This window comes from Ictidomys tridecemlineatus, chromosome 1 (genome assembly GCF_052094955.1).
Source record: "Ictidomys tridecemlineatus isolate mIctTri1 chromosome 1, mIctTri1.hap1, whole genome shotgun sequence".
NCBI classification, from domain to species: domain Eukaryota; kingdom Metazoa; phylum Chordata; class Mammalia; order Rodentia; family Sciuridae; genus Ictidomys; species Ictidomys tridecemlineatus.
This window is the reverse complement of record NC_135477.1, coordinates 12,524,682-12,538,173: the sequence shown is the minus strand read 5'-3', so window position 1 is coordinate 12,538,173 and position 13,492 is coordinate 12,524,682. Positions and strand designations below refer to the sequence as shown.

The following is a 13,492-nucleotide window of genomic DNA, read 5'->3' as shown; positions in this document are numbered from 1 at the left end:
ACTTCCGACTGACTTCTCACATTGCTTCCTCCCCAGATCTTTGATGGCCAGGCGGCTTCCTGCTGCCCTGTTGCTGAATAATGCATGCTTTGGTCATGGCCTCCTCCCCTGCTGTCCAAATCTTTTCATCTTTCAAGGATTTTCTCAACTCCCTTTCTTCCATATAACCTTCTCTGGCACTTGACCCACAGCAAGCACTTGACCTGTGACCCTGGAGGACCTGGCCTTATTTGTGCAGGAAGGTAATTTAGTTGCTGACACTCTAGAAGGTATCTTGGAAGTTCTTGATGGCTGGATGACTGCTTAGTCAACCAGCTTAGAAAATGCCTTATAACTAGGGGAGTGTTTCTCAAAGCCATCAATAGCACCATCACATGAAAGTAGGGATCTGGAATTTCATTTTTAACCCGCTCCATACCCATTATCCATGCGCCACCCCTCCCACCCCCAAGTGATCCTTGGACACATTTCTTTGAGAATCACTAATCTGGGCAGATGAGACAGTTAGCTACTAGGGGGTTAAATTAAACCTTTGTGTAACATAGGGAGAATGGTCCTGGCGTATGATGTCTGTTGCCTCAGTTATTTTTAGAAATTGAACTCTTTTTAAAAATACAAGCATCAATTCACTCGGCAAGCAGTATAATCAGAAACAGTTAAGTCCAAAGCTGACAGTGTGAGCTGGCAGCTTGACTCTGAGGTCAAGGAAGTCTTATCTTTATGTGTCACACAGGCAAAATCATTTGAGAATTTCTTGGGAAATGATAAATGGGTTAAGCATTGACTGGACTCTTATCACATCTGCAGGACAAGAGCTGGGGTAATAGCTAACAGACACTGAGATAGGTTGCAACAGGCCAGCATCAGGAACATTCTAATCCATTTAGATTTTCAAACTACACAAAAAGGATTGAGAAACGGTTCATGCAAAGGGAAGAAAACTGTAGGAGACATACCTGGGGAGAGAGAGAAAATCCACTGTAGTTGCATGTGGCGTCCCACCAATGGCCTCAGCGTTTCCAGCTGCCTGGGTGTGTCGCACACCTTTGTCCTGAGGCTGTGGAGGCTCCCTCAACCTGCCACCTTCTGCTATACTGTTGGCCTTCACATCTGTGGGTTCTGTGTGTGTGGCTTCAATCAACTGGTTTGAAATATTTGAAAAAACTGCATCTGTACTAATATATACAAACCTTTTTCATTATTCCCTAAACAATACAGCATAACAAGTCTATACACAGCATCTTCAGTGTGTTAGGTATTATAAGTAAACTAAAAGTGATTTTTGAGTATACAGTATGTGTAGGTTATGTGCAAACAATTACACCACTTTATATAGGGGATTTGAGCATTCACAGATTTGGTGTCCTGGTGTGTGTTGTATGTGTGTGTGTGGGGGGTGTCCTAGAACAATCCCCTGAGAATTCAAGGGACAGCTGTGTATCCCTTGGTCCAATAACCACTCTGTGCCTGCTTCCTCAGCCTACCACACAGGGTTATTCTGGAGTTCAGGAATTGCATGTAAAATGCTTAGTATAGTCCCAGCCTGGTAAACATCAGCTGTCACCAGCCTGCATGCTTGGTTCCACACATTTCAGGAGGAAGAACGGCTGTCTGTGCTTAGTGGTTGAGTATGCTTTGAAAACAAGGCATCACTTGTTTTTTTTCAGTCACACTATTTAAAAAGTTTTTAGTAATAATAAGAAGGCATGAGATTTTTATGTTCATCAGAGGAGAAACACATTAAAAATAATCATACCAAATGGATGAGGACAGCAAGGATCTGAGGAAGAAGTGGTCTGGACATCTCATTAATCTCAGGACAGTGTATATATATGGCTGATATCAAAACCACATCTATGAATGGAAATAATGGAGTGGGTTGTAGTCCAGACTTCCAGAGGTTTCTAAGAAGTGTGAGCTCCCCTCAAGAAGCATTACAAAATGTGCTATCACAATAGTTGGACTGGGTGATCCCCAGAGTCCCCACTTTCATTTCCCAGAACCTAGGTATAACTCTCCTTAAACCTAACCTTTTGTTGCACAGCATCTAAATTCCCAGAAATGACTTTTCCCTGAAAAGGTAAATGAAAACTTGGCAACGACCATTTCTGCTATCTCCTACCACTGGGAATTTCCACACAGCGGAGAATTCCAAGTCTTTTAGGCCAGGTACCTGGCAATTGTGCCAAAATGACTGGGTAATAGCAGATAGTACAGCACTTTCAAACTAACCCCTAAACAGTAATCCCATCTGATCTTTACCTAACAGGAAGTTAATGTACCTGCACTGTGCTTTTTTTTAGGCTATTCTCATGGATCACAACTGCCCCATTAAAACAAAAATGTACACTCAGAATAATATTCAGTCATATCCGATAGGTGATGATGAAGAATCAGAAAGTGACTGAGACCCTCAAAAATCATCGGTGTTTAATTGTATACAAGTGTTTCCAGTGAAATGACTCATCCGGAGCTGTCTTAGTCATACCATCCATCCCTGGCGAAAGAGTAAAACAACCAAAGGTTATTATTTCTTTTCTGTGGTTATGATTGACTGCCAACAGCCTTATAAAGAAAAAGAAGCTTTTCTAGGGGTTTGTATAAATAGTGTTGAAAACTTTATTTTATGTATTTGATTTTATTAAATATTATACAATATATTTTGACGAAATAGGTATATTGTAAATCTATAAATATTTGAATCCAAATCAAATATAATTTTTTAACTTACATTCATGAACACTTGGACAAAAATATCTTATATTTTTTCTGAATATTGGTAATGAGTGTTTAAAGCACACATTGACTCTTCCAACAATGAGAAATTAGAAGGAAGTCTGAAAACAATCACAAAAGACGGCATGTTATGTAGCGACACTGCAAGTATTATTTAACTTGTAATTACTATCAGTATATTTGTGAGTTAAAAGCTAGTTTTCTCAAGTGCAGAGGACAGGAACTCAAGTCAGTATCTTTTGGATTTATCTGTTAATCTTTTGCCGGCATTAGTTTTCTACGTAATCACCTACTTGGAAAGGGATGGTTGTAAATTATGTTTACATGTCCTGTGGTTGGCAGCAAACATTAAAGCCAACATGGGAAAATAGTAAATGTTCTGAAAGCGGAGAAAAGCACCAAAATGGTCGTTATGAAGCAAAGCTTTCCTTATAAGATGTGTAGTTGATTCTTATTGGGTGAGAATGGGGAGTACAGGCACCTTACACTGTTAAGGTTGTGTAAGCAAGGTAAGGTTTGTCAACATCTAGTTCAAAATTTTTGGAAAAAATAAAACAAGGCTAATTGCTGCTATAAATTGAAAACTCAGACTGTAATATCTTCAGCCTGTCTGTAGGTCATCCAAGTGTTTTTTTTTTTTTTTTTTTAGGGATTAATTTTTGGTTGTCCAAAACTATTATTTTTTGACTCCCAAAAATTGTTCACATAATGTGGAAACAAATTTTAAACAAAAATGGAATGAAATTGTTTATGTATTTAATCCCACATTAGAAAATCAGATAAAATTCATAGGGTGGTCAGGACACATCTCCTTTCCCAGGCAGAAAAGAAAAACCAAACATAAAAATGTGTGTGTTACCATATCATCTGTGTGCTGGGTAATAAACATTTTCTAAGCATGATAACATTGATATGTCTTTTTAGTGTACCAGCAAATACTGTTAGTGAATATTGTCGTTTACATTGTTTCATATGAGGTGTGACTGGAATGTGAAGATAGTGTGGAATATATCCCAAATAATACTAATTCTACAATTCTGTAACCATAAATTACTTCATGTCAGTTTGGTTCAATAAACTGTGTTTGTGTTAACTTGGACATCAAGGAGCAAAGATCTTTAGAACAAAGACTTCTCAACCTATTGACTACTACATATTCTCTAGGAAAGTGGCTAGTTCTTCTTTTGCTTTCTGAAGCTCTTCCGTGGGGATTAGATGATTTGATGATTGGTTTCCAAGGGCAGTGTTCGAGGAAAACAATCTTTGTACTCAGTAGTGTGGACTATTACACAAGTCAGCTACTTTGGAAGATAGCTCTGGAGGAATTCTTAGATGGCCAAAACAAAAAGGCAGGATTGTTTTTACTTGTACAAAATAGCCTTTAAAAAAACATACTAGGAGCTGGGGATGTGGTTCAGCGGTAGCGAGCCTGCCTGACACTTGAGGCCCTGGGTTCAATCCCCAGCATTGCAAAACCAAAACAAACAAAAAAGAACCAGTGTGCTGCAAATTGCTTCTTAGAGGGGCTTGTGGTTCTCCCTGCCCGAATACTCTAGAATTTATTCCTATTTTATTTTTGCCTCTAAGGATTCAGCTTCTGTTAAGAATAACTGGCAAAGGCATGCTTGCTATTGATCCCTATGAAAAAGATAAAACAGATGGATTTTTGAGAACTGTTTGGGGAGCAAAAGAAATATATGTATTTAAGGAGAAAAATGATAAGGTATTTTATATGACTAATATTCTGGATTAACAAGACTGAAAACGGGTGATGTTGTATCATGTATATCAGAACAAAGAACATAGAGCTCTCTGAACATTTATTTTTTTGAAGAAATGGCTTTTATGTTTGTACTTGGTAATACAGACACAAAAACGTTAATGAGGTAGTAATGAATATTCATCTTTCTTTTGACTGCTATTGTGTATCTGTCCTAATCATGTTTTAGCTAGCCTATTTAATAAACCTGATCACACTATACTGTGCCTGTTTGTACTCTTTCATAAACCAAATATTGTTGGAATAAAATATATTAGGTATCATTTTGATTATGGACGTTTAATTAAAAACTCTTCTATGCTTGCAGGCTTAATTAAAAGTCACTCCAGGTTAGTGTGTACTTTTTGGCTTCCCACATTTGTTTTAAATAAAAATATGTAACTAGGCACATTATGTCAATGTGGAAAATAGTTATCCCCAAACCTCTACTCTTGCATTACTATTCTGATTGCTGTGAACAAGTTAACTGTACCTGATAAAAAGAACTATAATATCCAGCCATTTGGCATAATGTACCCAGGCCCCTGGGTCCTGGAAGTTTTGTAAACCCCTTGAAATCAGGGGCATTCTGAATGGGGTGAACATGATCCAGCTTCCAGGGCTGAGGGTCCACAGTTTTAACCAGACCTTAAAGGGTATCTGGGACTCAAAAAGGATGAGGGGAATCTCCCACTCTTTTGGGGCACACTATTATCTCAATTTAGAAACAAAGACAATATTTTTTAAAAAATTTAAAGTGATTTTAAATTTATTCACTTTGAGGACGCGAGAATCTTATTCTTCATTATCCTACTACTAGAGCCAAATGTTTTCAAATTGCCTTTTAAAAATCTAGATACATTTAAATTTAGAACTTGATAGTACCCTCAAAGTTTTTATACTGCTTTCTTCCCTCAGAATCACAAAATATCCACATAAAAATATTTCAACTAGTTCTGATATTGAAGAATGTTTCCTGATATTAAGAAATGTAGCATATATTTTATAATTGCAAAATAATGCCAAAATGTTGCCCATTTTCTCTAACCCATTCATGTAAATACCAATATGGAAAATACACTCTAGTAGTCTAATTATTACTATATAGTAGAAGCAAATCCATAAATATGACATTTCACAAGTTAAGAAAACAACAATTAAAAAATTGTTTTTGCAATTTCATTTTGTAAAAGTGGACTTCAGTAGCTTATCTGCATGGCCAAATTATACCAGGCAAGAATTCCACATAGATGCAGCAATCACTTTTTTTTTTTTTGATGGCATCAAATGAAGATATTCTTTTTTTCTGTGGTAGTCTTTATTTATTTATTTATTATTTTTAGCTATTGATAACATAGCATGGCAGCAAGATTACATCAGTAATGTAATATAATACAACTTTTTCACTGAAGCCTTATACCTTACTATACTCTAGGCTGTCTGGAGTGTTCCCCCCTTGCACTAAAGTACAACTGAGATGCCTCTACTGCTTCTTCCAGCAGATAGAAAAATATTGCACTACATTCAAGGTATATTTTACAAATGTCATTAGCAGCATTACTGAGCTTTCCATAATTGTGGTTTCAAAGAGTTAAATACTTTAAAACATGAGTAGATTCTTATGAAATCAAAGTTTTGCATTATCTCCATTGCTCTTTCAAATGCAACAGCTTCAGGGGCATATTTAGATGTCACTAAAACTCCCATGGTTTAATCTATAAACACCAACCACTTAGATACTCCACCTTCCTGGTTAGCAATGGTAAGTTATTTTACAATAGGAAACATGGTTATACATTGGGCAGACAAGTTCACGCATATGTTGTGGGACATTTTAGCTTTCAGGGGGTTTGGTGTGGAAAGTCTGCTGTAGCAGTGTTCTTTTAAAATTCGAGCATGCGTAAACAATGAGAAAGGGGGTTCACATACATTCTTGTTATAAACCTGGTCAAGAAAGATATTTAGTGTCTTAATATTTTCCTTAGTAGTCTACTGATTTTAAAAGTGGAATGACTTTTCTACCCTCAAAAATGTTTTTCTCATATAAATAATATCTTCTATCTGTATAGCTTTTTGCTGTTCAAAGTGCTTTTGTAGTTATGCTACTATTTTCCTCACAACAACCCTGTGAGGTAGTTTAATTAGAGTTAAGTAGTATTATCCTAGCTTTACAGATGGGAAATGGCTGCACTGAGCCCTTCTGTGACTTGCTTATGGCTGACAGCTCATTAAGGGAAGACCTTGAACTTAAACTCTTGTATAGAGTCCTGGGTCACAATCCTTACTGTGCCTTTCTTTGCCCACCATGAAAGCTGTTTCATCTTGTTTTAAATTCGTGTTGATTATGTACCAACTTATCAGAAAAAGGGGAAAAATATATATATTTATTTTGTAGGCATATAATAGGCCCAAACTATTAAGTATACAAACAGAGGTCAAGTTTACACATTTTCCCTCAGATGTGTTACTGGCATCAATAAGTGGACCAGTATCAGAGAAGATCTTCATTTTCAGAGAACTGGTTCCAATTCCTATGCATATGGTCTATTTTTTTTCTTTCTAAAAAAAAAAAGAATGACAGTCTACACTACAGAAATATTCAGAATGATCACCATTCCTTTAAGCCTGTAAAATAGATGAAGCAATAAATAAACTTTGCATAACTCCTCTCCTTCACAATATATACTCACATGAGAATGTTTTTAAAACAAAACCAATTATCAATAGTCATTTAACAACAGTCCTCTGAAACTTTAAATATCCTTGTACATGCTTTATTTCCTATAGGAGAACTGAAGATAAAAAAAACATCATGAATGCTTAGGACTTCCATTTAAAAGGAAAGAACTGACATTTTGAAAAATATTTCAAAACCCTACTGGCTACTAATTTTCAGTAATCTTGTTATCTTCTACAAAATTCTTGACCAACTGTATTCTATGTTTATTCCCTATTTTGTTTATCAATGCAAGCCCTTCAGATTCATCACTATGTATCTACTATACTTCAGCTGTACATAAGCTTTAGACAAAAATCTCAGAAGCAGATAGCAAGCAATATATGTAAAAAATAATTTTACTAAATCAGCATAACAGACTAAAACTCTAGCATCTGCTTCCATGTTATATTTGGCAAAAACAAAAGAAAAAGCCCCCCAAAGCCCCAAAGTAACAAAAATCTCAAGCAAGTAGAGATGACAAACTTCAAAACAAAAAACAAAACAAAAAGATTCAAAACCTGTTTCCTCAAAGATTGCTGTTGTCAATTTGGGCATGCAGCAAAACTGTTGTTATAACCGTGATGGAAATGAAAATACTAAGAGTCTGGACAATATTCTATTTAACACTAATTCAAAAACTAAGTTGAAGGAAAAATAACACAGTGAGACACCACACACACATAAATGTGACAAATTAGCTTACATAATTAGAAAAAGTTAAAAATAAATTAGTAAAAATAAATTCCCAGTATAAACCCCAAAAAAGCATAGCTATAAATGCAGCCCAAAACAATCAATTAATGAGCTGGTCATATTTTTACTGGAAAACAAACTCATTCCTGTTCTTTCTTATACAATAACTGGAGCAGCAGGCTGAGGTGCATTACAAGAGGACTGAAACATGGTTGTATCCATGGTACTTTAGATGCATCTTTTCCCCAATCATTTGAAAGCTGACACAGCCTGTTGGTTACACAGACTCGGATGGACCAAATAGGTCATCTGAGATACTGCTGAATGGCTGCGAGTCTATCAGTTGGCTTATTTCACTATCAAGGTCTTCTTCTGTATCTTCTGTGTACTTGCTTATTTTTTTGGAGTGCTGGTCTAATGATAGACTTTCTAAAGTTTCAATATCTTCAATGCCTGCCCTATAGTGGATCATAAGAAGTGTGAGAGCTTGTAGTCTTTCACCCGATTTAGTCAAAGCAGCTGAAAGAAGTGATTTTTTCCTTGTATCAGTTGTCTCTTTTTCTTCTCTAACAAGGGAATTATTGTGTTCCAACTCCTGATCAATCTCATTCTGTAGTTTATCCAGCATGAACTCCAGCTTCTGGATTCTCTCTTCTGTAGGCAAGCCCCTGTACAGATCACGGCCGATTTCTTTAACTGCAATAAAAACACTGTCATCCAGCCCACCTTCTTTTCTCACTAACTTTATTCCTGTGCTGCTTCCTCGTTTGGAAGGACTGTTTGGACCACAGACCTCTGTGTCACTGCCTTCGTTGTCTGATGTGTTGGGTGTGTGTTTTGGTGAAGGTTCTACAAGATCAGTTCCTGGTTCAGAAAGGCGAGTTTTAGAGACTTGACGTAAATTTAGCAAACGAGAGCTTGTATTAATAATGTGCCTTGTCAAACCTGTCGTTTTATTAACTGACTTGTTAGCTTCGGCATCAACACGAGGAGCCAGGCCCAAGAGGGGTTCCTGTCCTTCTAGCCTAAGGTTTTTCAGGGTTCGGTCTATTCGTCTCTCAGTTGCTCCACAAAGAGGAGTCTCAGCTAGACACTTTTCTTGACATTTTTTATGGCAAACATAAGCACAGAACATACACTGGGAAGCTGCTTTTGTCCAAACTTTTTTTTTACAGTAATCACACCAAGTTGGGTTTTGGAACTGAGTATCCTGGAAACTATGTTTACTTTCTGATGAACCCATCTGTCCAACAAAGTGCTCCTCTTTAGGCAGGACAGAAACTTCTTCAACCAAATGGAGTTCTTTTTCTTTCTCTAAATTAGTAACTACATGGTGGTCTGGTTCTCCTTCCTTCAAATATTTGAAGTGAATAGTAATGTCACCATAGCAAAATTTGTCATTGAAGCCCTTTTGCATACTCAGATTCCTTAAAGCAGTTCTAGTGACCATGGCCTTAGGTGCAGGGGCTTCCAGTCTGAATTTTGAAAGGTATTCCATGTTTGATGTAGCTAAGCATCCTAAAGCCACCTCTTCAAGTTTTAAACTAATGTGCCCCAAACAGATGAGACCTCCCAACTTGAAAGGATCCCTGCACCACAGTGCAACATTCAGGTATCTGTGGCAGGCTTCTATATCAAACAAACAGGATGCTCTGGTTTTTGTCCACTTTCCTAGCTTATTCCGATAAAGAATTTCTGATGACTCCCACATTTGACGGTCATCCGAACTGTCTTTAGTAGGGCAAGAGCCTTCTGAAGCAAAATCTTTAGTCATTTCTTGCTTTGCTATAAACTGCTTAGATGTAGTCACATCTTCTATGTGATCCACATTTTTTGCTTGCTTCTCAGATTTATCTGCAGGAGGAGGAGGAAGAAGCACCTTCTCTGGCTTTTCAACAAGAATGTCTGGTTCGGTCTGATTTGGGGCGTCAGCAGAAGGCAAAGGAACTTTTAATTGTGGTCGTGGTGGCACAGGTGGTTTGAAAGTGGATCCTTGGGTGGGTTTTGACACTTGTGATGGGTCTAGTACCTCAGAAGTTTTTAGGGCTGGCGGTTTATTTCCTTCTTTGGCTGGAATTTTTGGTGGTGGTGGGTGACTTCCTGCAACTAATTTACGGTTTAAAACTGGGGATATAGCGCCAAGAGGTTTAATAGAAAGTGTTGTTGGAGTACGTTTGGGACTATGACTTAATGACTGTGCCTCATCTTTGAATTCGTTTTGTACTCTGACATCACTTGCCAAATCTTCAAATTCAGAATCAAGGTCTCTATTTTCACCATCCACTGCAAGTCCTGCAGCTTCCTCTTCATAACTTGGTTGGCATGAGCTTGACAAAAAGTTTTCTTCCAACTGGCCAAAATTATCTTGCAGAACAGTACCTTGATTGCTCTGGCCAACAGGCCTTTCGTAGTACACCAAGACTCGGTCACCAGCCTGCTTGATAAGCTTCAACACCTGTAGTGTTGATGTAATTTTTACACCTGGTTGAAGATTTAAAAGGGAAAACATGTAAATTACTGCAATAAAAACTGCCTAATTTTTAAAATATAATTGCTATTACCTCAAAATTATTTAACCAAAAAACAACACAAATGTATGATATTGTCTGTAGAGGTAAATGTTTAAATTCCTGGCACTGAATTTCAAGTGAAATTTGTCATATTTATACATGCACTTGATCAATCTCTTTCCCCTGTACCTTTCTTTTACTTCTTTTCCTCCTTCTGCCCATCCATTTGCTCTACTCTAACGATCTCCCTTCTATTATTATTAATAAAAGTGGAATTCATTGTGAAAAAAATTATTTAACATATGGAAGAATAATAGGGAAACCTAAGGATATTTGACTTTTGACTCTTGTACTGAATCTTAGCTGAATGTGTGGATATTCTGGAAATTTACCTTGTCAGCCTGGCTATTAACTGCTAATTGCTTCCCATTCTTTCCTAGGTTAAATGACATTACTTCTGAGTTTGAAATGAGAAAGTGAGCAGACAGAGACCTATTTAAATGGGCTTTGTTATTGGTTAAACCAGACTTAGAATGATGAGAAGCTATGATTCCAGTGAAAGAAATTCCAAAATATTCCCCAGAGATTGCAAGCTATGTGCCAAATGACTTAAATCAAGAGACCAATGCTTAAAATAAGTATAGCAAAATACTATAAGATGGACAATAGACTCTCAGATTCTTTCTATTAGCTACAGCCACACAACTCATTTGTTTCAGGATGTGAAAAAACAAGGGATAAATTGCTTAAAGTTAAACAAATTGGTTACTATCTAAATCTGGAATATCTATCTTAAGTTTTATTATTTTCTAATTTTGATACCAACAGAGTTTAACACTCAGAAGACACAAATGGATACAGAGTGAAAAACTCTTCACCTTTACCTTGTAGCTATTCTGTCCCTTCCATAAGGTACCCAATGTGTTAAACATACTCTAGAAGTATTGTCATTTGAAGATGTGACTTGTTTCCTGCAAGACTTCCCATCTTCCTCAGATAGTACTTATCTCTTACTTAGAGTTTGGAGAAAAAGTCCTTGTTTTCCAAAGGTCTCCAGGCCATCCTCAATAAATCAAAGTTAACACCAGCCCCTTCTAATACCTTGATCTCAGAGTTCCTCAACTGTGTGATCTACTTCAGTGCCTGGAAAGATCATGCTGTAGGCTGCTCATCAAGTTTAACTTTCCCATATCAAAGATCTCTCATTTTAAATTAATTTCTGACCACATCTCTAATTTTTCACCTATTACAATACTGTCTGCTGACTCTGCTTTTAGGTAGTTTATTGGCCCAACCATTCCTTCTTTCTTTGCATGGTCCCACTGGTCTTCTGATACCACATGCTTTGCTATCCAACTTAAGTGTCAAGATTACAAAATAATGTTCTCACAAATATTTGTGATTCTCTTGTTCTAGCCCTTTCCTCTTCTAGGTTTTTTTTTTTTTTTTAAATAATTAATCCTCAGATTTGCTAGCCCTCCATCCCCTTTTCCTGCTTTTCAGCTTCCCACCTGGATCTAGAATTGAGTCATGCTATCCATCCTTGGCAAGGTGTTCAGTACTGCTTAGCATTTAGATGGCTCTCTAAAACAATTAAGATTCCAAATCAACAGTTTTAAACCTTTCCTGTTCCCTGAAGCTCAACCCTCCCCACTCTTTCTCTGCAGATGTCATCTATCTTACTAACCAAAAAGCACCACATGAAGTTACCTGAACTCCCTGCCAGTAACTCTTTATCTTATTTTATTTCAGAGGAGGAAGTATCCCTTTTTTTATATTTTTGATCTTGCCCTCCTGTCTCCTTCAGGATTTTGCTTTATCAGTTATTCTCTATTCCCCACCCTTTGGGTACTAGGATTGAACTTGGGGGCACTCAACCTCTGAGCCACATCTCCAGCCCTATTTTGTATTTTATTTAGAGACAGGGTCTCACTGAGTTGTTTAGTGCCTCACTTTTGCTGAGGCTAGCTTTGAACTCTGGATCCTCCTGCCTCAGTCTTCTGAGCTCCTCCAATTACAGGTGTGCATCCACACTCAGCCTCACTTATTTTTTCTTACTTCTTTTTTCTTTAGAACTTTTCTTTTCCTTAGCTTCCAAGATATTGTACTAAACTGGTTCTCATCTCTTTTCTGTATATACACTTGACCTTTACATGTAGTCACTACGAAGGTTTGTCTGTCATTAGTTCTCAGCCTTTTTTTGCTCTCTCCTTGGTACAAAGGTCCCCTCTAATAGTTCACAAACTAGCATATTTGTTTTTTGGTTGGTTTCTCCTTTTATTCACTATTGCCCAACTTCCAGACAAAACCATCTGGATACTTCTTTGGCACTACATTTTTGGCACAGTTAAAACCCTTCTTTGACTCTCCGATCCTCTTATCCTGACTACTATGAATCAACCTGCCACCTCCTAGTTAGCTCAATTTGAATCCTGGAAGTAGCAGACTCCCTAGATCCATTCACCTGTCAATTCTAATTCAGAGTTCAGGTCCATTTGCTTTCAGTGTTTGGATATTCCTGATCACTGCCCTCAACTACGGAAATAAACAGTCTTCAACTACAACCTCTCACTCAGACCTTTGCTACTTTAATCACCAAGTATATTGCTGCCAGATTTTCCTAAAGTTACAGCTCAAAAGCCTTTGGCCAAAAAACTCACATTGAAATCCAGAGCTTTCTAATGTGGTTCTTCATGATTCATCTAGCTTTAACTTCTAATGCTTCTCTCTAAGTACACTATCTCATAGGAATACCTCAGTTTGACATATACATAAATGAAAAATAAATCCATCCAGTGATCTTTAGCAGGAAAAAACTTCAACTCAACCTAAATCCATTTTTTTGTGACTCAAAAAATCTGTCCTTGTCTCATCTCTTTTCTAATCATCGGGTACTTGTGGAGATGGCTACTGTACCTCTCTCTCCAGGCTAGATCATTCAGGTTTGGATTTTTCTTTTGGAATACTTAAAACATCCTTGAAAGCTATAAAACCAGTAAAATGGACTATTAATGAATTTAACTATAACATTTTGCCAATCTTATTTCAACTCTCACCAATACCCTGATACTAAGT

The 13,492-nt window shown here is 37.2% G+C and overlaps 2 protein-coding genes across 2 annotated transcripts in view; one reads left to right on the top strand and one right to left on the bottom strand.

The window, feature by feature from the left end:
- Positions 1-4,715, top strand: part of Slc18a2 (solute carrier family 18 member A2) — a 36,593-nt gene extending 31,878 nt beyond the window's left edge. The window contains exon 16 of the mRNA XM_040273623.2: positions 2,304-4,715. Coding sequence (XP_040129557.2) covers positions 2,304-2,408 — 105 coding nt within the window. The 3' untranslated portion in view covers positions 2,409-4,715. The remainder of the gene's footprint in view (positions 1-2,303) is intronic.
- The window catches only part of Pdzd8 (PDZ domain containing 8), an 81,208-nt gene continuing 70,689 nt past the window's right edge, over positions 2,974-13,492 (bottom strand). Inside the window, exon 5 of the mRNA XM_005320708.4 lies at positions 2,974-10,388. Within this exon, the coding sequence (XP_005320765.2) occupies positions 8,185-10,388 (2,204 nt within the window). The 3' untranslated portion in view covers positions 2,974-8,184. The remainder of the gene's footprint in view (positions 10,389-13,492) is intronic.